General features: G+C 43.2%; 1 protein-coding gene across 1 annotated transcript in view; it reads left to right on the forward strand.

Moving 5' to 3' along the window:
* The window catches only part of N4BP2L1 (NEDD4 binding protein 2 like 1), a 299,334-nt gene that overhangs the window by 90,016 nt on the left and 183,128 nt on the right, over positions 1-26,190 (forward strand). Inside the window, exon 2 of the mRNA XM_069639264.1 lies at positions 7,629-7,756. Coding sequence (XP_069495365.1) covers positions 7,629-7,756 — 128 coding nt within the window. The remainder of the gene's footprint in view (positions 1-7,628; positions 7,757-26,190) is intronic.

Consider the following 26,190-nt stretch of genomic DNA (forward strand, 5'->3'; position numbering starts at 1 on the left):
AATCTGTGTGACCTTGCATACTTCTTTTATTCCTCCATGAATGATTATTTTTCCTGTATAGACTTTTGGCTTGTTTCAGATGTCCTGCTTAGCAAGGTAACCAGTGTGGACATTTTGTCCAGGACATACTGTGACCAGCTTGATGATCTCCCTAAGCCCCATCCCAACTGGCGTTTTAAATCTCAAGCATTGTTGGATGTTGCTTTTGACACTAATCTCAATGACCATGTACATCTAATATTTTGAGACGAATGAGGGTTCAGTGTCCTCGATTGGTATGCAGTGGGAGGCCTTCAAGGCCTGTATCCGTGGCATTGCGATGCCCAATGAGTTTGGGTTTTTAAAACTATCAGAGAAGACATTAAGAATAGCGATGTCACCCTCTGTCGCTTGGAACACCTACAGTCGGCTAGCCCCCACTAAGCCAAGCTCTGACAGGTCAGACAAGTATTAGACAAATTTCGGCTTGACGCAGCGAGAGAACTAAGGTTCCTCAACACCCCGTTGGCCACAAGGCGCTACAGTGACGGTGTACAGTCAAGTAGGCTGCTAGATCTTGTGGTCTGTCTGGCGGGTGGTAGTTGCTGCATCCTGTTCATTAAGGACGAATCAGGCAACCTGGTGCACACACTGATTGAGGTCAATCAGGTATTGAAACCTTGTATTCATATTTATATTCAAATAAAGACACTTGCTCACATTCTGACATTGCCAGACTTATGGAAGATCTCCCACTCACAGAGTTATCAGCGGAGGCTAGAGCTCAGCTAGAGCTTTCTATTTTACTGAGCGACATTGCTCGAGCTATATAGGCTTTACCTACCGGGAAATCGCCTGGCCCTGACAGCCATATCGCCAAATTTTATAAACATTTGAAGTCTTCACTGATTCCCTATCTTCACAAAGTGGGGATTGAGGCTCTTGAGTTGCAAATGCTTGCCAGCACTATGTGGGAATCAGTCATCACGGTACTGCTAAAGCCCAACAAACCCACCCAAAATTGCATTTTGTACCGCCCCCTCTCATTGATAAATTCCGGTGTTAAGATCTTCGCTAAAAGATTGGCCACCCGTTTGACACCATACATGCCCCACTTAATTCACCCTGACCAATCAGGCTTCATACTTGGGTGTTGCACTGCTCTCACCCTTCTCCGTCTTTTCAACATTCTCGCTCAGATAGACCCGATAGCCCAGGCGGTGGTGGCCACACTTGACATACAAAAGGCCTTTGATTCGGTTATTCGGTTATGGCAATTTCTGTACACAGTGTTAGACAAGCTTAACTTTGGCCCCAGCTTCGTGGCGTGTGTGTAACTGCTCTACGCTTCGCCAGCTGCAAGGGTTAGCTCAAATGGAATGTGCTTTCAACCTCATTTAGCATAGCCAGCGGCACACGTCACGTCGCATCAAGGCTGTCCCTTATCGCCCCTGCTATTTGACATAGTTATAGAGCCATTGGTTAACCTTATTAGGCATAGGCATAGATGCATTCGGCTGTCTGGTGAAACCGAGATTATATCAGTTTATGCAGATGATGCAATCCTCTGTGTGCGGGACCCACAGGTCCACCTGGCCCTGATTATGCGCAATATTCTTGCGTTCAGGGTACTGTCTAGTGCCCGGCTAAACTGCACCAAGTCAGAAATCTACCTCCTTACGGAGGTGGTGTCTGAGCTGCCCAGCCTGCTTGGCTTGACATGGTACCCACTGGAGTTGGGATATTTAGGGGTTGCAGTAACCAGACACCAAACTACCTTGCATGCTCGTAATTATGCTGCATGCATACATGCGCACCTCATGCTTAAGCTCAAGACCTGGGCGTGCTTGCCATTGACCGTTGCTGGTATAATAGCCTTGCTCTGGAAGTTGGCATTAATACCTTCATGTGGCACTCTGTGGCTGTACGCCTCAAATGGGACACACTAACTATACCCTACACACAGGGTGGATTCACCACTTCTGATTTCAAGGTATACTGGCTTGCGGCACAGGTGCAATATGCAGCTTACTGTTTTGCACAGAGTGTGCGTGATCCACATGTTAAGCTTGAAAGATACTTTGTGGGTGAACACGATATTAGATCTTTGGTATTGCCCCCTGTGTTTGTAGACAGTTGCCCATTTGACCCTGTAAGTGTGACTGCCTTGGCCTGATGTGGAAACTCTTAGGTGTAACCCATCCTTTCCATGGCAACTTCCTCCTGTGGAACTGTATTACTTCTCTCCCCACAGTAGATACCGCTACAGAGAGGCAGTGGGTACAAAATGGATTCAGCTTGTTGGGCCCATGTACTCAGATGCAAATTTTATAGCTGGTGAGGACATACCAGGTCTCCCACAACATAAATCTTCGCGATGGCTTTGCCACATTGGCATGCACAGATGGTTCAAGGGTTTCTGGGTGGAATTTCCGGTTGAGCCGGCCAACGATACTATGCTCAGGTTTATTATGGATGCGCACAGTATCCAGGGCATTGTCTCTACACTGTATAGTCTGGTCTAAAGCCGCACTCAGGTGCCCTTCAACAAGGCTCGGTCCAAATGGACAAAGGACATTAAATTTAGACATCACTGATGAGATCTGGAACAATATGTGCACGCAAACCTGTGAGGTCTCTTGTAATGCCCGGTTCCGCTTAATACAGCTTAAGGTGCTACACAGGTATCACTACACCCTGGCATGATTGAAACTCTTCTCTCAGACAAGCACAGGCTGCTTCCCTAGGGGCAGGGAAGACAATGCTGGTTACTTTCATATAGTGTGCGGTTGTTCAAAGCTGGATGGATACTGGAAAGATGTGTGTACTCCTCTTGCTGATATGATTGATAGCAGACTGGAGTCTACTCCCATGCAATGCCTTTTTCATGTATTCGAAGATCTAATGGGACATAAACGTAAACGTGCCAGTCTCTGCTTGTAATTGGCAATGTGCTGCATACTACTGGATTGGCTAAACCCCACCAAACCGTCAACTGTGCAGTGGCTGCGTGCAGTTGCTTGGGCTAATGATACTGAAGACCATTGGGCCTCATTGTCACTTGTTGGGAACTGCCCGATCGACATATGGCAGCCCTTCAAATCCTACTTACTGGGCACACAGGTTGACTCCCTCATTGATTGATATGGGACTATTGTTCGCTCACATACCGCGTGGACACTATTTCTTGCTTGGCTTCACCTGTTTTGACCATTTCTTCTTGTATATACTTATGTCCCCTTAAGCTCTGTGTCTGTGATCAAACTGTCTTCTTAATTATATGGACAGCTTCTGTGCCAGTTGTACTCTGTGTGTATAAAATGTGATACCAAGTGCTTTTATAAAGGAAGTTTTAAAAAAAAGAAAGGTTTTGTGACATGTGAGCGAGACCCTGGGCCACTTCTTACTGATTTACAAATAATTTACTGATTTGCGTAAGAAATGGTTAAAACCCCATTTTAATAAGTATAACATAAGGATGTATTGGGAGGCGTTGCCTTATGTAATGAATTGCAATAACAATGTTATTTTTAATTTATACTAAAATGTTAAGGAAGCACTTTAGCGACGATTTAGATATATTCAAAATAATGAAATTATTACATCATATTTGTATAGTATTTGTAGTTTTATACTAGTTTTATGGTGCATTTTAACCATACAATTTATGGGTTTGCTTGGTTATTGATATATGCTATTGTGTTATTTTGCTGTGAATTTTTGAATTGTTGTTAATGGAGAAATCCGAATTCAATAAATATGATGATGAAGTCACTCAGTTTTTGAGATTGCAAAACCATGTCCAATAACTCTGTTCCCTTCTTTTGGATTGCATGGAATCGTTTCCCAACCTCTACACCTAACCTGCGCATTTGTGTGATTTTCTGCAGAGAACTGGTTGGCCACATGGGGTTTTGGAGATTTAATCCATAAAACGATTTCTGTCCAATTTGTATTTAATGAAGATTCCTTGTTTCTCCCAGGTAGAATTTAGGCATTGAATCAGAAAAGGAAATGCTCAAACACGTTGCATAACATTTAAAATGAATTGTTTCCCCAGGCTCAAGTAGGCTAATGCAGCCCCCTTAATGATTATGTTGTTACACAGAGATTGATTGAAAGACTGATGACACATTGATGGTTAAGGGCACATTTCAATGTTTGTTGTAAATCCAAAGTAAATAAGGCACTCTTCATTACAAATTCCCCTAAGTTGCATGCACACTTATGCAAATAAGAGCAATTCTTTAGCAAATGGTTGAGATCCACCTGCATTTGCAAAATTACCAATTTATCTGATGTTTTTTTTGTGGGATATATGTTCCTGTAGCTTTCCAATTTGGTCTAATCATATTAGAGCCTCTGCTCTTGGTTTCCTTTGTGCTTTATGTGAAGCTTGTGATTTTTGACTGTAACCTCTTTTAAAAAAGCTCCTGGTTAATTTATCATTGGATATATTTAAGACAATTTGTGTGTATATAATAATACTAATTTGTTATTTATATAGCACTTTTATACAAAGCGCTTTACATAGGCTATATTTACATACATTATTATTATTTTTATTATTATTACCCAATCTAAATTGGTACTCATATCTTAATAGTGACAGGTGATGTGCATCTGAGCTTGACTTCTGGACCCTGCATTGACTTTTCATTGTTCGTGACATTAGCATCCCCTACAAAGGTGCCTTGTTCTTAAACAGGGTCCATGGGCATGCCCACCTGTACAGGCTCCTCATCCCTTTACCCCCTCTAGAGCTGGCACATCTTCATGCATTTCTTCTGTGGAGGTGTTGGGCGCTTCATCACCTATGTGATCAAGCAAAGGGATATTAGTATGTGTTCATATATGTTCATCTCATGATCAGTTGCAGAGTTCCACATTTGTACAAACATAATTGGTTCTGTGTTAGTGAGCTGTTCTACTTTCCTTCATCTGATGTTGACCCTTTCCATGCCGCCAGGGAGTGGTGGGCACTACTCGATAGTCCATCTGGGGGTGGTACTCAGTGGGAGGATCCCATGGGAGGGGACCCCCTCTGTGGGAGAAGGGAAGACTATCAAGGGAGAATGCAGTATGTAAACCAGTATTCTGTCCTGCATTATCCACCACACAACACAAATAGGGCCCAAGCACCCCCATCCTTTATGTCGCCTCTTACTTCTGTTAGTTACTTCATTGATAGTAGCCCTGTCTATAAGAGAGAGAGTACTGTGACGAGGAAGAGTAAGGAAAGGATGGGAATGGATTGCTCCATAAGTATTGATACGAAGAAGAGCAGGGCAATGAAGAGCCCTACATAGAGCAAAGACAAACATACTAGCCACCTGAGACTAACTATAAAAACTGATGAAGGACTTTACTCAGCCTCATTGTCCATCCTACCTCAGAGAAGCATCAAGCTGGGAAGCAAGGCTGCGCAGAGAGGATGTGCTGCAGACCCGGATGCAGGAGAGAAGTCTGAACTTACCGCTGGGAAACCTGCAGTCCGGTGGCAGGAAGGAAGCCAACCGAGTGGTCCAGGCGAGACCTGACATGCGGGAAGAAACCAGTGTGGCAGAGCCGCCGAATGCCGAGAGCAGACCGCAAGAGCCAAGGGGAAGCCAGCAAAGCTTGCCAGTGTAACCGAGGCCCGGAACCCTTGCGGATCAAGTCAGAAGGTACACGCAGCAGGACCGGGAAGGCACTGGGAACCCATAGAGCCTATGGTTGGTAGGAAGTGAGGGACCAACTTACTCATACCAGGGGGACCGAGCAGAGAAACGAAGCAGAGACATCCTGGGTGAGAGAGCACTCCAAAGAAACCAGAAGAGAGATAAGGGTCTGGGACCCATATGTGGAGATAGTTGGTGAATTGTACATGCAAGACGATCCCTGGCATGTTAGTGAACCGGGCCCGAACAAAACAGCAATTTAGAAGTGAGAGTGCTGTGCTGGACACACTGGAGTGGTTAGGTGAAATTGCGAGAACGCTGGTAAGCTATTGGGGTAAGTTATTCGGCATGAGAGGTGAAAATAAAGGGTCAAGTTTGAAATGGATACTTGGTAAGCTAGCAGTAGAAGTGTGCTTCCTTGGTGGGAGATCAGTTCCATTTTTGACACGTTCAGTTTTAGACAGCAGTGTGCCATCCAAGGGTAGATGGTTTTTGAAAATTCTGTCTTTGATTGAAGCTTTATCTGTTGTTGACAATTTGAAATGTTGGGGTGTCCTCTGCAAACATGTGCTAGGGGAATCCAAAGGGACTTGCTAGGTGTCTCTGTGAAAGCATACACTATGAGAAAAAGAGCGAACAAAGCACTGCACAGTGAAGGGGTGAGCACGTGCAATTGACGGTAACTGTGAAGGATGGGCTTGTATGGTATGAAATGGAAACCAGTTAAAAGATCAACGGAAATGCCTAGGAAGCAGTATTTACCCATGCAATGCCAATGCCCTACCTCACGAAGGATTACAGAGCACCATGCATTTCCATTGGTGCTAAAGCAGTGTTCTGGAAGGGAAATGTTTTCCAGGTCCATGGGTGTCCATTTGTAGGCTACCCCCTTCCATGCGGGTGCATAGGACTTAAGCTCCAACATGCTTCCTTCAGGTTTTATACAAATGTACCAATTCTTCATTGAACGACAATATTTTGTACAGCGCCAAGTCCTTTCTGTCTTTCACTCTCTCCAAAAAGCTGGCAGCATTCCTATAGCGATAAACTCTGCGATGTGGGGTGGACAGGACTGGTAATGGCCTGATAGCCGGGGCCAGATGGGCCAAAGCACAGCAAAGGTCTTGCGAGACCTCAGACTAGTTACTGGCCCTGTCTGCCCTACGTAGTGGGGTTTATCGTCATTAGCACCTCTGAGGTGCTAGTAGGGTTGTTCTTACCTAGGGAAATTGCAGCCTTGACTTTCAGATGTGCCAAATTTCCCTGAAACCAATAAGATGGCTGCTATTAAAGTACTAAGGCAGTAAGGCCCCACTGTTTCCATGGTGGCCTTGACAGAGGCAGAAGTGAGATGCATCGTGCCGGAGCAAAGGCCTGAGGCATATAGGAGGGGTGGGGAAAGGGAGCAAGTGTGTGAGGTGGAGAACCTCAGAGGGAAGGTCTGTAGGTACAGGTGCAGGAGTCAACGAGGAGTCCAGCGAAAATGACAGAAATCAGGGCAAATGCCGATGTACGTGGAGAGGAAATGGACAAAAAGATCGTATCTAAAATGCTGAATACACGGTTTGTGTGCATTTGGCATAGTAGATTAAATGGAAGCCCATAATACCGAACGGGGGAGCGGGAGTTGCTGGGGGTCTCCCCTGCACCACCAGTTCGGTATTATGGGCTACAGGTGTGTCCCTGCATACATTAAAGGCAGTGCGGGGGACAAACGGGCAAAATCCCAAAAGATCGAATTACAAAATGCAGGCAAGTGGGCTCCGTTATTTTGTAATTCGATCTTTTTGGATACGTTCTTTTACCGTACATCCCATGGAGAAGGTTGGCGGATGCTGGAAGTTTCCACCAATGTTGCGTGCCATCTCATTGATCAGAGCCTTTTCCCCATGTGTTTCCCCATGTGTAAAGATGATTTAAGCTTTGATATGAACTTGCACACATATGTTATATCCCTTCTTTGTAATACTGTTATCTAACCATTTGCAGGCAGCTGAAACAAACATTTCCAAGTGCTTTGATTTTTAGCACTGATGACTTTTTTATAAATGAGGATGGAACATATGAATACAATCCATTTTTACTAGAGGAGGCGCACAGATGGAATCAAAAACGAGGTAATTAAGATGTTCCAATGCATGTTTTGTCATTGCATATACACTTTAAAGCTAATGGGAATGTAATGCTGTCATGACATTTCTGTAAAGTCCTTGTAGGTCACCTTCATGTTGGAATCCAACCACCTGCCAGGATAGGCAAAGCAGTGTGACCGAGAGCAGCAGGGATTGGCCCTTTTGGCATGAACCAGGGGTGTTGTGTAAGATGGCTCTGGTATCAGTAAAATAGGTGAACATAGCTGGCAACGTTCCAAAAAGGAGGCAGTTGCCAGGATCAAGGGAGGGGGAAGTATTCGGACATAGATTTGCAAGAGAGGGGCCACCTGGAATATGAGTCTTCATAGAAAAGGAGAGGCATCCATGGTGGAAGTTAGAAAGATGCAGACAGTATGAGAGTCTGAGCGAGACCTACAACCAGACAGAGTATGGATATGAGACATAGCCTAAGCAGAGACAGATGAAAGGGTCAGGTTTGTAAAAGTGAGATTGTGAAGCACTGTGGCAGTATCCTGAAGTATTAATACATATTATTAGCACCCTTAGCGGGGGAGCCAGCCAATCAGAAGACATGGAACGTGGGCTGAAACTGCTCATCTAAGCCTGCCTTCCAAGTCGCCTGATGGCCGGTTTCCCTGCTTGCCATTTTCCCCTCACCGACCCAGCAGTAATTCTTTTCCCACATCCCCAGCCCCCACTTTCCCGCTGCTGCAGCTCCTGCAGATTCTGGCCCTGCTCCGTTTGTCCGCCATGGAAATGGAAGAGGATCTCCATATGAAACCCTGCCTTCCTATTTCATGGTGGCCATGTTTGTATAGTATTTTCTTTCTGTGAACAGGACACCACGAGGTGACCCGTTAGTGGAACGAAAATACATTCCAGTTAGCCCTGTTCCAGCTCAGGCCCCGTGCTGTTAACACCCGTTCCAGCCCTTGGATTGGGTGCTTAATGCTCAATTAGAACATATTTTGTTTTCTTTAGACCAACAGAAAGTGTGGAATCCATGCTGTAAACGCACTAGAATTCTGCATTCCATGCTTCCCCTTTGTTATTCTCACAGATTCCAGCTCCCTAGCCAATCAGCAAGCCAGGAATGGGGGCTCTAACTGCCTGTGTGCCAAGCTTCTCTATGTAATGTGTCCACAAGGTGACATGGACAAGTGTTTGCACAGGAAGCCCCAGGGAGACTGCCCTTTCCCCCCTGTAAAGCACTATTAGCATTAGAACCCTTAACAGCAGGCCCTATTGTGTGATAGGTGACCTCGCCCATGCTAGAAGACCTCATCTTTATCTCAGGACCAATAACTTGGGCAGCGGTCCCCTATCACAAAACAGAGATCTCAGGTGCAGGCTGTAATTCTTCATTAAACCCAAACATGTCAAGCTTATTTGTACAACTTTTGAGCTACATTTTATCTTAAGAAGAAGAAGGACGGAGTTTCAAAGCTGCCCCATATGTCTCAATACATTTCAACCAAATATCATTGTGTTGCTAAGTGATAAAATAAACAGGGTGGTAAAGCGTGGCACATCTTCACGAAATTAAGCAGTGTTCCCAGATTAAGTTAAAATGAAAATATTCCAAACATGTATGATGCAGTTCATTAGTTGTTCCTTTATTATTACAGATAAATGACATACAAGTAGTAAATGTAGTCAGTGAAACGAAAGCTACACATGTTTTACTCCCAGGTTTTAGGCTATCATCATGACTCGAGTATGGCACTCAAGCAAGTGAAACTTGAATAGTGATGTATATCCGGTGGATTTAAGTGAGCGGGTGGTAGATTCACTGTGTTTGTGCAGACCCGATGAGCTTGTGTGCATTCTTTCTCAAATAATCATTAGGTTTGATAGTTGAGGTAATAAGCTGTCTCTTCCTGTTTATTGAACCATATATTTTATTTTAAGCAGTTGGCAAATGATGGGGGTTTAGTAGTCATCGATGTTCAAGCAGTCTATTTTGTGACCAGTAGTAAACCAAACCCAGTGAATGTGTGGGTGGTTTAAGTAGATCAGATACACAACCCAGTGAGCACAACATAGGATTCAATGCATGTCCGTATCAGATATATAAGAAATCGATTACATAACTTGAAACCAAAAACAGACATTGCTGGACAGTTCCGTACCAAGTGTACAAAAACGTCATTGTTTACCCCTTGGACTAGCCCTCTGTGTAGCCCTCGAAGCTGTAGAGTCTACACGTTTTATTCTGATGGGGATTTTGTAAGCCTGATATTTAAAATGGACCAAGTATGTTGATAGGTCATACATATTTGTATGATCGGGTGCATTGGTAATCCTGTTTATCTGGTATTTCATGATCCCGTGATGTCCCCCATCTATATTTAGCGAGGGACGCAGAAACTTTTCTCCAGATCATCGACTGGCCATATAATACTGAGACCGATTTACTGGCTAAGTAGCTGGCTAATAGCACTCTCTTTGATCGGGCACTAGGAAAACATGGAAGCATTTTAGCAAGCACATCACGCAATTCAATCATCGGGTAGAGATAAAACACAAAGCTAATAAACAAAGCTATTGACCCAATTCCATACAGCACAGCCACCCCCCTTCCCATGCTTACATGGTCTTTAAAATGTCACCTCACACTTGTTTTCCAAGGAAGGGGTGGACCATGCATATTTCAACAACAACAATATATAATGTTTCAGGAGATTTCAACCTTCATTGCCTTATTCTCATAATGGGCTCTATGAGGGTCTATGGGAAAAAATGAACATACAAACCTCCGCTGGTGGGAATAGGATCATAGAAGAATTTAGAGTAATTCGATAGACTATTTGATGTAATCCCGTTAGACGGTCATGAGATGATGCGTAATTGATCTAAGCTAATTGGAAATTTACTGGGCTTGATCCAAAGAGAGAACTGTAAGATGCATGTAAAAAAAAAAGGGGAAAGCCCATGTAAATACATTTGACCATCAGATCCAAGAAAGAAAAAGAGAGGTGAAGAAGGATGTTTAGATGCTCAAAGTGATGCAAGGGGTAAGTGAAAAGGAGAAAAGAGCACATACTAGAAATATTATGACAAGATATAAAATTGGCTTAAGACACATAAGCATAGCATTAATAATGCTAATTGGAAGAGCAATTTTGTGCTCTGCGAAATTCACAACAAATGTTGGTATTTGTATCGTGAATTTCTATTGGAAGAAGGAAATAGTGAAAATAATGATGTGGGTCAGGAAACCTGGGTGCAATATATTTCCAAGCATTTTTATGTAGACAAAAGAATAGAGGAACCAAGTAAAAGTAGTTGGGAATATGGGAAACAGAATGTTCCTTATGAAATTTCAGATATATTAGAAATTATTTAAAAAATTAATGCATCTTCAGCTCATGGTCCCGATGGCCTGGCCAATATAGTTATTAAACGCAATCCTATGAAATGGGCATTGCTACTTTTCTAACTTTTCTCTGGGATTTGAGAAAGGGGTTTAGTCCCGGAAAGCTTGAGAAATTTTTAAAAAAGGGGACAGAAAGATCCCTGACAACTACTGATTATTGGCAATGGCCGACAGCAGGCCGTGGTTCTGAAAAGACTATAGCACCCTGGATAATCTAACTATGTTAAATCACATTATTTCTGATACCATGGATAATAAAGGATCAAGATTGTATGTATGTTACATTGACTACTCCAAAGCATTCAACAGTGTTGCAAGGGATCTTCTCTGGAAAAAACTGAGGGATAGGAAACTTTGTCCAAGAATTTTACATTTTTTGAAGGAAATGTATAGGAACACAACAGTTGTGTTTAGTTTGGGTAAGGGGGAAATATATCACCAGTCGTTAGAACTAACCTAGGTCTTAAGCAGGGGTGCGTGACATCACCAGTGTTTTACAACCTGTATGTGTCTGATTTATGGGATAGGTATGTTACTATTAAGAATTTCCCACCTAAAGTAGGAGGCAGGGCTATTTGTGGTCTAATGTACGCAGAATATACTATTTTGTTAGATAGAACACCTGTGGGACTACAAAGTATGCTGAATGAGTTGTATCTCTACTCCAATGAAAATAACCTAAGTGTCAATATTAATAAAACAAAGGTTATGGTATTTGGGGGACCCAAAAGGAGTGGAGGTAAAGAGATGTTTAAAAGGTTTATCAATTCTGTCACCTTGGAAGTGGTGGATATCTATCCTTATTTGGGTATCCCAATCATGAATAACCCCCCAAGAAATAATAACAGGAAGTAGTGGAATCCAAAGCAACAAAGAAGTGGAATGTTGTACAACGGTATATGACAAGTAGGGGTGGTTATTCCATTGAAGTATATTTGGAGGTGTATAAAAGCTGCATCATACCTGGGGGAAACAGTGAAGGGACAATTTTTGACTAACCTAGGGAAATTAGATGGGAAGTTATGGAGACCACTGTTAGGCCTCTCTGGGGCCACACCGATTGAGGCGATAAGGTGTGAACTGGGGTTAACCTCGTCGGAAAATAAGATGTTGCAAACTTTATTTCAGGATTATGATGTGGGAAGGGGAAGAAGAGAGCCTAATGAAACTTATTGGAAAAAACTGGAATGGGAAAGAAAAAAATTAATACCTATATGGAAAGTCTAAAAGACACTGGGCCTCATTACACGGTAGGCGGTAACCATGGCGCTTTTAGTGCCATGGTTGCCGCCGGTATTTGACCGTGTCCGCCTTGGTGGATGGCGGAATTACCACCCTACTCCAAGGTGAGCGGGGGCGGTAATTCCCCATTCCCATTTTTGCCCCATAGGGCATAATGGGAATGGGGAAGGTGCTAATTACGGTACCGCAAATTGTGGTACCGTAATTAGCACCGAGGTCCCTTTGCGGCACCCTACTTTAAGGGCTGGTAAAACCAGCCGTTAAGGTCGGGTCCCGCAAAGGGAACTCGTAGTAAGGCGGTAAGGGTTTACCGGTACCGGTGCCCTTACCGGTACCGTTAAACCCTTACCGCCTACCGTGTAATGAGGCCCACTGTACTCTTTTTCCTTTAAGAAATTGGTTTGAGCATTCCAACTCAGAATAAAGAGGTCACCTTGTTATTTAAATCTCTTAAATCTCTTAAGGAAAAAGCAAAAATCTGGGATCTGTGTAAAAACCTGCCTTACCTCTATAATACAAAACAATATGGAGTTTATGCCCTACAGGGGCTAAAATCTGCCATAGCGAGAAACTACTTGTTAAAAACAGGAAATAGAGAGAGTGTAAGATTCACCATCCAACTCAGTTTCAATATTCTCCCTTGTAAAGAATATACAGGGACTTGGACGAAGATGGTGTAGGCATTGTAATATTGAGGTAGAAACCATTAGACATATACCCACTCAATGCACAAAACTATATGAATGGTATTTTAAAGGATTTGGCGAATTGGTGACTGAGTTTAATATTTAGTTTTTATTGTTTTAGTAATATGTGATTTGGTGTTATTTTACTGGAAGCATCGTCAGGTATCAGTCAGTAATTATTAGACAGAATGTATCTTATCTCCCAGTTTTCACATAAGTTGTTGGGTAACTCACATGAATTACATGACTATGAAAAAAATATATGTTTTCAATTATTGTGATTCTGTAATGAATGTGTTTAATTGATTCATATTTATATATTTTATAGTGCACAAGGTTTTAATTAACCAGTTTTGCACTCTAAACTAATTTAAAAAAATAATAATAATAGGGTCTATGAGGATCGGTAAGGTTCTCATACCTTTCTGACTAAACTTTGCAATATGCAGCAGACAGTTTCAAATACATTTCTAGCAAGTCAGTGGTTTTACGACGCCTAATGTTGCAAATTCTACATGCTAAAGCCGTCTCAGCTGGCGAGGTGGTGGTCTAACACACTCTTGCCTGTGCCAAACAGGAACTACGCAAGAAGCAGGCAATCTATGAAGCACATTGCTTCTCGCAGTATCCATGGTGAACATCTCAGTTATGATTTGCTCACAGTGACATGGAACAAAGTGGTTGTAGAAGAAAGCAAGGGCGGGCCGGTTTCTAGAAAGCAAGGGCAATATAAGAACAAGGGAAAAAGAAACCAGGCTACCCCTCCCTTCTGAACGCACAAGGGGGAACCCTGCTAAGAGCTAGTAATCATTAAAGCTAGCAGTTGAGAATCACACTCGTAATCATACTGATAAAACAAACTTTAATTCAACAAATATAGCATGTTAAAAACTATTAACACACATACAACAGAAAAAGACAACAGAATCACTGTTGTTGACCACACAAAGTGAATGATTGTGTCATATCACAGATATTCAATACAAACAGGCATGATGTGTGGTAACAAATTACGAACACATTTTTACTGTCTAGAAATGTGTTTGTAATTTGTTACCACCATGGGCAAGATTAAAGGGAGTAGGAGAGTTAAATGGTAATAGCGGACAGCATGGGCAGAAACAGGGTGCCGCAGCATCACAGAGAGAAGCATAGAGCCCAGCATAGACACAGCATCAGCTGTCCAAGGACGGGGTCTGTGATTGAAGGGCCATCAATAAACTGGAAGAAAACGTTGTCCGTCTGCAAGAGTTCTACTCTGGCCGCTGGTGAGTGGAGAGCTGACCAGTGACGTCAAAACTGAAGTCATCTATGATGTCATCATTGTGCTCATAGGCAGAGCAACAGGTGGCGCGAAGTTAAGGTGGCTTTAGCTGAATTTCCAGGGTTTTGTGCAATACTTTTTTCGCCTTTACTGATCATTAAATAAAGTTGTTTTCATCGAATATACATATACATGCTGAAATACATGTACTTACATCGTATTATTGTTCATATGAACGGTGAAAATGACGTAGAAACATGTAATCCAAGCAGAACATGGGCAGTAAGAAAATAATTCCAATATCATTTTTCTTTCTAAAGTCCCTTTTTACGGCCCTGTGGCACAGATGCTTGGGGGCTAGTCCTAAAATCTGGAACTGAAGCTACGGAATGGAGTGTGGAAGCAGATGGCATGCCTTGCATACAGAGGGCCTCATTACACGTAGTCGGTAAGGGTTTACCAGTACCGGTAAGGGCACCGGTACCAGTAAACCCTTACCGCCTTACTACGAGGTCCCTTGCGGGACCCGACTTTAACGGCTGGTGTAGACCAGCCGTTAAAGTTGGGACTCGCAAAGGGACCTTGGTGCTAATTACGGTACCGTAATTAGCTCCTTCCCCATTCCCATTGAGCCCTATGGGGCAAAAATGGGAATGGGGAAGGGCAATGGAGAAAGGGGGAATTACCACCCCGCCAACCTTCGAATGGGGTGGTAATTCCCCTTTTCTCCATGGTGGTACCGGTATGGTACCGGCGGCAACCATGGTGCTAATAGCACCATGGTTTACCGCATAACGTGTAATGAGGCCCAGAGTCTTGATATTGTGTGTCAGTATACCACTTTTATGTTGTGCGATCCTTTCTCAAACTGTTCTTATGATTTCTCCAACATACACAAGTCTGCAGGTGCACTTTAACATGTATAATGAACGTTTTGAAATACAGGTGGCATACTGTTTTAAAGGTATTGGAGTATCTTTTCTATAATGAAAGACTGCTGATCCTTTCAAAACATTGTTATAACAGCCTACATGCCATGCAGGGAATAATTCCAACATTTCTGCATGGGTTAAAGCATCTCAATTTTTTTGCTCCTTTTAAATGCAATTTATTGCATTTGGAGGTGGGTAGCACAATTCTGTAATCAGCACTATTGCAAAACTGCTGAACAGAGAAGATCAAGTAGCAGGCCTTCTTCATATGCCATGCACCTAAAATGTGAAGTGTCATCCCACCAAACATCCACATTGCATCAACACTGCTACAAGTTAAGAATTAATTGACACCTTACTCTTGAGACAATTCATTTGCTAGCTGGGGGGCTGTGACCCAGCCAGCATATCTCATTTTAAATGTGTTTATATGTATTGTGAATTGGTTTATTCTTAAACCTTACACACGTTATGTTATGTTATTTTGCATGTGTATAGCGCCTTATGTACCATTGTTATGATCTCAAGGCGCTGGTAGGTTGAACGCCCTCGGGAACCGCAGTTCAAGTCAGTTGAGAGAGAGAGAGAGTTGTAAAGTGCGTGGGCGCACCAGGTATGTGTGCAGCCGGTGTGGTTGTTGCATGATAGCTGCTTCTTAGCGGTAGGTGTGGTGCTGAGGAGATCAGTTGAATGTGTTCAGTCTCGAGGGTGGACATCCAGACTGATTTATGGCTGCGTTAGGCCTGAGGAGACGCCTAAACTAGCCGGTGTGTGCTAGCTGGCTGTGTTTTATTAGGATGATGGGTGGTTTGATTGGTCATGTTATTATGAGAACAGCTTTACTGAATGTGTCATAGTACTGCTGTGTTCTAGTTGAACGGTGGTGTATAGGAGAGAGTGAGCATAGTAGTGTGATATTGTGGTATATCAGTGAAGTGTATGCAATCAGGCACAATCTACCTACTAAATTTAACTTTTAACACAGTGTAGCTATTAGGGTACATTCAATGTTGTTGGTGATACTATCTTAATTCAACTCTAATACAGTGACTCTACTGGGGGATGCTTCTAGGTTGAACTTTAACACAGTGACGCTATTGGCGCACAGTCAATGATGTTGGGAATACCGTCTAGGTTCAACATTAACACAGAGATGCTACAAGGGTGTGCTATCTAAGTTCAGCTTTAACACAGTGACGCTAATAGGGCACACTTTCTAAGTTCATCTTTAACACAGTGACGCTATTAGGACACACTTCTAAGTTCAACTTTAACACAGTGACGCTATTAGGTACACTTTCTAGATTCAACTTTAAGATATTGACGCTATTAGGGCACAGACATTGATGTTGGGAATATCTTCTAGATTTAACATTGAGACAGTGACGCTAATTAGGGTACGCTTTCTAATTTCAACTTTAACACAGCGACGCTATTCGGGCATGCTTTCTAAGTTCAACTTTAACACAGCACCTCTACTAGGGCACACTTTCGAAGTTCAATTTTAATACAGTGACGCTATTAGGGCACACTTTCCAAGTTCAACTTTAACACAGTGATGCAATTAAGTACAATTTTTAAGATTAACTTTAACACAGTGACGCTATTAGGGCACACTCTAGATTCAACATTAATACAGCGACGCAATTAGGGCACACTTTTAGATTCAGCTTTCACATGGTGACACTTTCTTGATTCAGCCTTAACACACTGATGTCATTGGGCACACTCAATGATGTTGGTAATACCGTCTAGCTTCCATATTAGCACAGTGACGCTATTACGGCACACTTTGTAGATTCAGTTTTAACACATTGACGCTATTAGGGCATATGCTATTTATCACAATTGTGTCTAAGTGCGGCACATGTTATCTATCATTCACAATTAAACTAAGAGTGGGACATGGCATCAATCACAATCCAACTAAGAGTGGGATATGCCATCATTCACCGTTCAGCCAAGAGTGGGACGCGCTAACATTCACAATTCCAACCAGGTGTGGGATATGCTAACAATCATAATTCAACTAAGAGTGGGATATGCTATCATTCAGCGTTCTGCAAAAGTGGGACGTGCTAAGATTCACAATTCCAGCCAAGATTGGGATATGCTAACAATCATAAGAAATCACAATCTGCTGCGAGTTTAATAATGCTATAAAGGCGCGCTTTCTAAGTTCAGCTTTAACATAGTGACGTCATTAGGGCACACTTTCTAAGTTCAACTTTAAAGCAGTGACGCTATTAGGGCACACTTTCTAGATTCAACCTCAACACAGTGGCGCTGTTAGGGTGCACTTTTTAGATTTAGCTCTAAAACACTGACACCATTAGGCATACTCAATGATGTTGGGAATACCTTTGTGATTCAGCTATAACACAGTTACGCTATTGGGACACACTCAATGATGTTGGGAATACCGTCTAGATTCAACATTAACACAGAGATGCTATAAGGGGGCGCTTTCTAAGTTCAGCTTTAACACAGTGATGCTAATTAGGGTATGCTTTCTAAGTTCAAGTTTAACACAGCGACACTATTCGGGCATGCTTTCTAATTTCAAATTTAACAGAGACGCCACTAGGGCACAATTTCTAAGTTTAATTCTAAGATAGTGACACTATTAGGGCATACCTTCCAAGTTCAGCTCTAACACAGAGACGCTATTAGGGAGGGCACACTCTCTAGATATCATTCACAAGTCTACCTAAGTGCGGGATATGCTATCATTCACAAATCCTTTCAGGTGTGGTTCATGCTATCGTTCGCAATTCTATCTATCATTTACAGTACCAACTAAGTGAGCTATATGCTACCAGTCATAATTTTGTCTAGATGAGGTACATGCTATCATTTACAATTCCATCTAAGTGTGGGACATGATATAATTCACATACAAACATGTAAAAAGCACATATAATATAAATCCATATGGCTGAAAAACACATTTTGGTCAAGTAATAATTACAAATCCATTCACAAATTAAGCTCAAATAACATCCTGCATGTTGCATCTCTACAGAATTTAGCTGCCTAATCCCTTAGGTTTGTATTGCACGTACTTTCAGCATACAAAGTTGGGTCTAGGTTTGCCAATCAGGTCACAATAAAGAAAGTGATGCATACATTATCCCATTTCTTTCCTCTTAATTAGGGTCTATCAGACTCTCCTCTCAACACCCTCAGGGCACACTACCTGTACAAATTCACCCTTATCTATTTGCAGCACTTGGCTAGGTCCATGCTCTATAAAATCTTAATACAAATGCCAACACAAATATTTGACAAACAATTATAGACTGTACCCATTCAATGCGTTTCCTGCAATAGTCAAATATCCAGATTGTGTCTATGGACTTGATGAAAAAACATACCTTGTGGCGTGTAATGTAACCCATTGTATTTCCCTTATCAAGGTGTTTACAAACGTTGTTACTCCCTCGCCTTCCTTCAGTCATCAAGCATAATTCTTCTTGAAATTGTGCACCCCCACACTACTGAGCTCTTGCTTCAAACTGTTGCTATCATACTAACACCAAAACCCATTTAAGTGTTGTCCATCTACAAAAGTAATGTCCCGTTACTGCACATTTTATGTATTTGTATCCAAAAGTGATTACCATTTAAAAAACGTAGACTGTGTTACTCTTTTGCGAACCTAAGCATGCCTAGTGCCACTTTTACTGGTAACGGGGGGTTAGTTATAGGAGTTTTCTGTTTTTTGAAGTTGCCATTGTCCTCATTAAATTTTTACTAGTGTACAGGCCCGTGTAGACAGGCCAAAGTGCAGGTTTTCATTCACACAGTAGGACCTTTATATATCCTAAGCCAACAGCTCCCTCTAGCCGTGACAACAGGCAAAGCTACTGCATTGGACAAACATAGAGGGAAAACATACATCTGTCCTTTTATTATAGTGTTAGATTATGTATGACCCACCAAAAGCATTACAAGCATGGGCACTCATTGTGACCATTACTAATCAGCCTTCACAGACTTCTCTGAGGATGTTTTTGTTTACTAAACTGTATGATGTTGCTGTGCTTGCCTGGGTATCTGACATGTGAATCTGTAAGAAAGTAATTTCTGCAATTTGGATTGAAGTGTACTTCTAGATTTGTATTTTGTATTTATTTTTGTTTATATAGCGCTTTACAACAAAGCGCTGCACATTATAGCAACAGGATACATATGATAATAACATTATAACAGTAACAGTACAAGCAATTAACAATTGAGAATCAGGCCAACAAAACAATAAGTAGAGCAATTAACTGGAGGAGAGAAGGAGAGTAGTGCAGTAGAACTGAGAGGGGGGGAGAGAGGGAAGGGAAAGGACGGATGAAGGGAGAGAATGGGGGGAGGGGTAGGGAGAAGATCAAGGAGATAAGGCAAGGAGGGAGGGGAGCAGGAAGGGGGAGGGGTTTCAAGGAAGGGAATGGAGAAGGAGAGATTTGAGGGAAGTTCGGAATGAAGAAAAGGTGGAAATAGAGCGGAGTGAGAGAGGTAAGGAGTTCCAGTGTAGGGGGGCTAGGAGATGGAAGAAGCGGAAACGGGATGAGGCACAAGGGGAAGGAGGAACAGTGAGAAGGAAGTGGTTGGCAGAGGGAAGGGAGCAGGAGGAAGTGTAGAACGAGAGGAGGGAGGAGAGATAAGGGGGAGCAAGACCGTGGAGAGATTTAAAGACTAGGCAGAGACATTGAAATTTGAGATGGGAGTGAAAGGGAAGCCAGCCAAGGGAGGAAAGGGAAGCAGAGATGGAGTCACGGGGGGGAAAGGAGACAGAGGGTGCAAACGGCAGAGTGGTAGATAGATTTAAGGGGGGCGAGATGAGGAGTAGGAAGTCATACATAACCATACATTACATACATAACCCTCTTCTTTCACACACGTTTGCCATCCCTCTCTTTTTAGGGATGGGCCAGAGCACCTGCCAAATCGACAAAGTTAATTCTGAAGGCTTGGACTGTCCACCACCACACCTCGACCTTCACTCCAATCTTGGCCTTCCCTCACCTTCTCTAGTCTCTTTTATGTCTGAAAGGACATGGCACATCAAGACTGTGATACTTGTGTTTCCTGAGAGGAAGCAACACTCACAGGCATTTATTTTTTTATTTTATTCATTTAATTCTTGCAATGCACCAAATGCCCATGGGGCTCAAGGCGCACACATTACACAGACAAACGAACAAACAGAGACAGAAGAATCAGAGAAAAAAAAAAACAATTTGCAGGTTCTAACAAAGAGGTGTGTCTTAACTGCTTTCTTAAAGCAGGTAGTCAGAGCAATAGATCTTATTGCAATTAGGAGAGCATTCCACTCCTTTGATGCCTGCACAGAGAAACTGCAACCGCCAAACTTAGACAGTTTGACGCGTGGTTGCTTGAATTTGTGATGATCCCCGATCATAGGGAGCAAGCAGGTTTGTCGGGGTCAGTTGGTTCCTTAGACGGAGTGGAGCAATAGAGGACCAGCATTTATGTGCCAGGGTAAGAATTTTATGGGAGACCCTGCACACCACAGACAACCAGTGCAGCTCCCTTCTGGCCTTGGAGACATGATCATGTTTTCGCAGACCAAAAACTGTGCGGACTGTGCTGCTCTGGACCAACTGCAGAGACTGGATATTTGACTTTGCAGTCCCTACCTGGAGACTATTACAATAATCCAGTCTTGAGTTGACAAGAGTTGATGCCACACTGGAACTGTTCTCGATGGATATATAAGGCCTAATCTGGTTGAGAAGTTTAATCACATATCCACAGAATGACCTAACGTGAGATACATGATCTTTCACATTAAGCTCAGCATCCACATAGATGCCCAGTGTTTTAACACAAGAGGACACAGCGATTTTACTGTTGGCAATAGTACAGTTCTTAGCGGCATGAAGCTTATTTAGCCTAGGGGCAGTTGCCACAATGAGAAGCTCAGTTTTGCTATCATTGAGAGCAAGAGAGATCATCATCATCCAGAGCTGGATAGCTGCATAGACTTCATTTAGTATCTTGGAGTCAAGGTCATGGTCCCTAGATAGCTCAAAGACCACCTGGGTATCATCTGCATAGTTTGTATAGCGGACACCCAGGCGGTCGAGCAGGGCCAACAATAGCCTAATGTAGATATTAAATAGCAATGATGAGATACATTATCCCTGAGGTACTCCTGTGACAGGAACGCCTGGAAGAGACTGAGCACTGCCCATGGCCACTCTTGAGACCCGTGGTCCAAGGAAGGATGCCACCCAGTTTGCAGCCTCCTGGGTACAGCCGGCTAATCTCTTTAACCTGTCGACAAGAATGGAATGTCGACCAGATCAAAGGCTGCCGACATATCCAGGAGCATCAGAAGAGCAGGGTGGCCATCATCCACAATGTTAGCAAAAGTGGACTTTAGGTCCAGCATAGCTATCTCCGTTCCATGCCGTGCCCGAAATACGATTGACATGTTCCCAGGATGTTACTTTTTTCTACAAAATCCTGCAATTGAAGTTATGCTACTTCGTCCATAATCTTCAGCAAAAAGCGAACATTTGTGATAGGATAATCGTTTTTTTAAGTAGTGGGTCAAGTGAGCTTTTCTTAAGAAGGGGTGTTACCCCCAACTCCACACAGGATAAAGGCACTACACCTCCACTAAATGATAAATTAACCATCATGGTAATCCAAGGGGTCAGCAAAGGCATAGATACTTTAATGATATTGGCAGGGCATAGATCCCCCCTACAGGGAGTTGGTTTTAGTCCATTCATATTATTAAAGATCTCAATCTCTGAGCATTGTCTAAACTAAAATGTTGGGGTTGTGGTCTCGCACGAAAATTTGTTAGGAGCGGAGTGATTTTGCAGAATTCCAGATCGTTTCCCCTGAATGGCTTCATTGTGACCCTTCATTTTGTTTGCAAACTCCTTTTAGATAGACTGACACCAGGAGGAGTTGTGCTCGATGTTTACAGCAGTATTACCTTTTCCTTCTACTCCTCCTATGTTCTCCAGATTTTAACTTGGAATTACTGATTCTAGCATTGAAGTATATAGATTTTTCAGCAATAATAACTTTTTTATAGTTATTCACAGCAGTTTTCTAATTAGCAGGTGTCTCAGGAGTCTGGCATTTAGGCCATTCTCTTTAGCAGAGTCTCTCGTCAGACCTAGATTTTAACAAGGTTTCATTGAACCAGGTGTTCATCTGGGTTTCAGGTTTAAGCATCTTCAGTTTTTCCGGAGCAAGCATCTGTATGGCTTCATTAGTAATCTTAGTCAGATGACTCACTAGTGAATTGATATCCGAGAAAGAGTATGGGAGTCGAAGTTTTGGTTTGATTGTTTCCATAAAGGTTAGTGCTGAAACATTCCGAAAGTTCTGTCATTTTACAAAGGTTCTTGCAGCCGCATTCAATCTTATAGGTGTTGTGGGCAGGCAGATCGTAAAACGAATTAATAAATGGTCAGACCAGGGACAGGGTGAGCAGGTAATATTGGAAACCTCAATTCCATGCGTAAGAACCCAATCAATGATATGACCATTCTCATGCATGGGTTCTTTAAACCATTTAACATAGTCAACTGAACTCAGAGCAGTGCAAAGGGCATTTGAGAGTTTGTTTATTATCCTCCGCTCAACCGTTAAAGTCACCAAAGACTACAGCAGTGGAAGTCGTTTTGGTAATGCTGTTAACAAGAACAAGAAACTGCTTTTCAAATAGGGGCATATACCTTGTTGGTCTATAAATCATCAGAAAAGCAACAGAGGTGTGGTGACCAGTCTTGACCTTCACAAGCAGACTCTCGCAACTTCAATTCCAAGATGGGGAACCGTGTGACAGTCAAGATATTTTCTTAAAAGGAGCTCAATTCCCCCCCCCACACCCCTCTGGTCAACATGATCAGCCCTATAGATGTTGAAAGCGTTACGAGCAGAGTTAGCGGCTGCCATATTAGAAGAGTTGTTTAACCAGGTCTCTGTAATGCTCGTTATATCAACATCATAGCTGTTAAGGTAGTCTTCCACCTCAATCCCATGCTTGACAAGCAAAAAGAACCATTTTCAATGTGTGCAGGGATTGACAACTAGAGTATTATTTTTGGGTAGATTTGTATTACCCAAAGTTGGGCATAACAATTGTCCTTTGCACCGGACTGCCGATCCCTGAATAGGGGTAGCAGGCTCCCACTTTCATCAGTTGAATACGACAATTGTTCATTAAACAAGTTTGCCAGCCCCCAAATCGGCGGTGAGAGAGTTATGCTGTCAGCCGTTGAGCATGGCAGTTGTTCCACAGCAGGGATTGTATAGGGGTGAAAGGAGCGTACTTTCAGTACTTATCAATTGTTCTTCAGCCAGGATTGTTCCTGAGTTCTTATTAGTCCTGGTGAACACAGTGATATATATCATTTTTAACAGACGCTTTCCCATTGCCTAGATCTCGAGATACTGACCCTCATTACAAGTTTGCCGGTCCGGTAACAACAATACCGGTATACTTGCCGGTACCGTTGTTACCTGACTGGCAAGCTACGAGTTCTGCTCCCGGGTGCCTTCACGCCTGCCAGGTCTCACCTGGCGGGCGTACCAGCACCCGCGAGCAGACCATGTCGGATGCACCGGCACCATTCACGAATGGTGCCGGTGCATCCAACTTCACCATTCCCATTGACCCCTCTGGGGCTCAAAGGGAATGGGGAGCATTTTTTCCAGCCGCCGGGAATGGCCAATTATCGGGTCCGGCGGGGCTGGAATGTCCCGGTAATTGCCCATTCCTGGATGCCGGTAAAATGTGCAAGTTCGGCAGCAGCCTGCCGGTTTTATCAGCAAGGCTACCGCCGAACTTGAAATGAGGCCCACTGTAGCAGTGGGCTGTAGAGACATAAGGCATGCCCTATTAAGAAAGTTGGCCAGTATTATCCCCTGTTTTCCAACATGAGAGTCTTGAAAGGTATCAATGGGCTGAGGTGTAAATGACTAATAGTGATGGGTATTTAGCAACAGAGGCTGAAAGTAGCCAAGTAAAAGACCTACCGTAGTGCCGGACACAAACCGGCACAAACTGGCGCCGGCACTGACGCACCACCGAGGGTCTTAAGAACCCTGTGTGGCGCTGGGAATTGAAGTTCCCAAGGACTACGTAGTAACAGCGTTTAAACGTGTAACAGAATAACAGCAGTGCACGTTAGGCAACAAATGCTTGCGCTGTGGCAAGTGAATCAACAGCACACACAAGGCAGTTGTATTCTGCTGAAATAATTGAGATTTGGCTAATTTCAAATCTAAATGTAATTTCAAAAGTAAGTTTGGCTACTACTTCTACGTTCTTTCAGAAGGAGCACAATTAAAATACAACTTTTCAGAGGCAAAGTTACATGGTGTAATTCTAACAGGCTCGCTTTCAACAGTATAACCAAAGTAAGGTTACAGAAATAATGTCAGCAATTCAGTATATCATTCAAACACAGGCAAGAGACACGAATCAAGCAAACACTAGCTGAAGACACTAGCATTGTCTTCAATGACTAGGGGCGTGGCACTACACTCGTACTGGTAAAATCAATTTTATCAATGCTCCAGGCCAATGATTAAAGATCCTGATAGGAAAGTATATATTTTTTCATCATTATTTAAGTTTGGTTGCATATGAAAAACAAAAACATATAAGTGGCGCTGAACCATTAGGCAGTCGGAAAGCACTGTGTGATGGATCCAACCCACTCCCATCCCCGTCCCCCGAAGCATCGTCCAGTCCCATTGTCCTTAATTGCCTTGTAGAAACTGCACCACTTGTCAATGGCTTGTATACCTCTGCGGGAAAGTCCAGGCCATATTCCAAGATGGGAGTCCCGATCTCAGTGAATCGGTGTAGTAACCATTCTTGGGCTCCTGTGACTTTTTCTGCTACTAGTATGTCCCAGACGATTTCGGCCCACCACTAGGGAACAAGAGGGCCCTTCAAGGCCCGGGCTACTGTAATTAATTTGACTCTTACCCCCGATCTTGGATACACTGCTGGGACCGGGACCCCCAGCAGCATTACCTCTGGTTCCCGCGGGAGTTGCAACTGGGTTATCGCCTCTATTGTAGATGCCACCTTTCCCCAAAAAGTCTGTTCCCGCAGGCAGTCCCATCACACATGAAAATAAGTCCATCTTGCCCCACAAGGAAAGGATTTTTAGAGTTAAGGGTAAAGCCCCCACGCAGAGGTGCCTGTATAGTTGATATTATTTTATTTATTTATGAATAACATTTTCTAGAGCATAGATCAGGCCCACAAAGGTGTCAGTGAACCTTAAACTTAGGTTTATGACAGGAGACAGCCCGAGCACCTTTTTGGGGCCATCACTCGAGACATCTGGGTGGTGCTGTTAAGATATAAAACAGGATTTGTCCATAGATGTTCTTTATGCCTGCCTTGATTGTGGGTGCTTGTTGTAATTCTGTACCCCACTGTGCCCTTTAGTGGTAGACCCTAGTAGGGTGTGAGTTAGCCCTGACATACCTGGGGTCATGGAAGACAGATGTGCAGCGGCTGGAGAGCTACTGGTGACTTCAGGTCCCGCTGAGCCACTTATCTCAGAACTGTGCAGGAGGGCACTTCAGACTTCTGGATCGTAACACATTAGAAGACTTTCTGCAATGTGCTGGTGGATCTCATTACCTTGGAGGTGCGTATGAGACCTGTCCAAGTTGGCAAGGTCTACAGAGAGAGACACCAGAAGTTTTCTTACAAACTGCCAGGCCTGGCTCTGTGGATTAGGGGTTGGGTAATGACAGGGGGCAAGATGCTGCCTCTTAAATGATGCAGGTCCTGGAGGAGGAATAGGGAGGTTCCACTGGTCCACTCCAGCTTTCCCGCTATGCTTGGCAGGGACTTGCCACAAAGTGCTACCCCAGGTTGCTCGCCCTTAAAGAGACAATGGTTCCCTGAAGTTATCCAA

This window comes from Ambystoma mexicanum, chromosome 7q, assembly GCF_040938575.1.
Source record: "Ambystoma mexicanum isolate Mex_15411 chromosome 7q, UKY_AmexF1_1, whole genome shotgun sequence".
NCBI lineage: Eukaryota > Metazoa > Chordata > Amphibia > Caudata > Ambystomatidae > Ambystoma > Ambystoma mexicanum.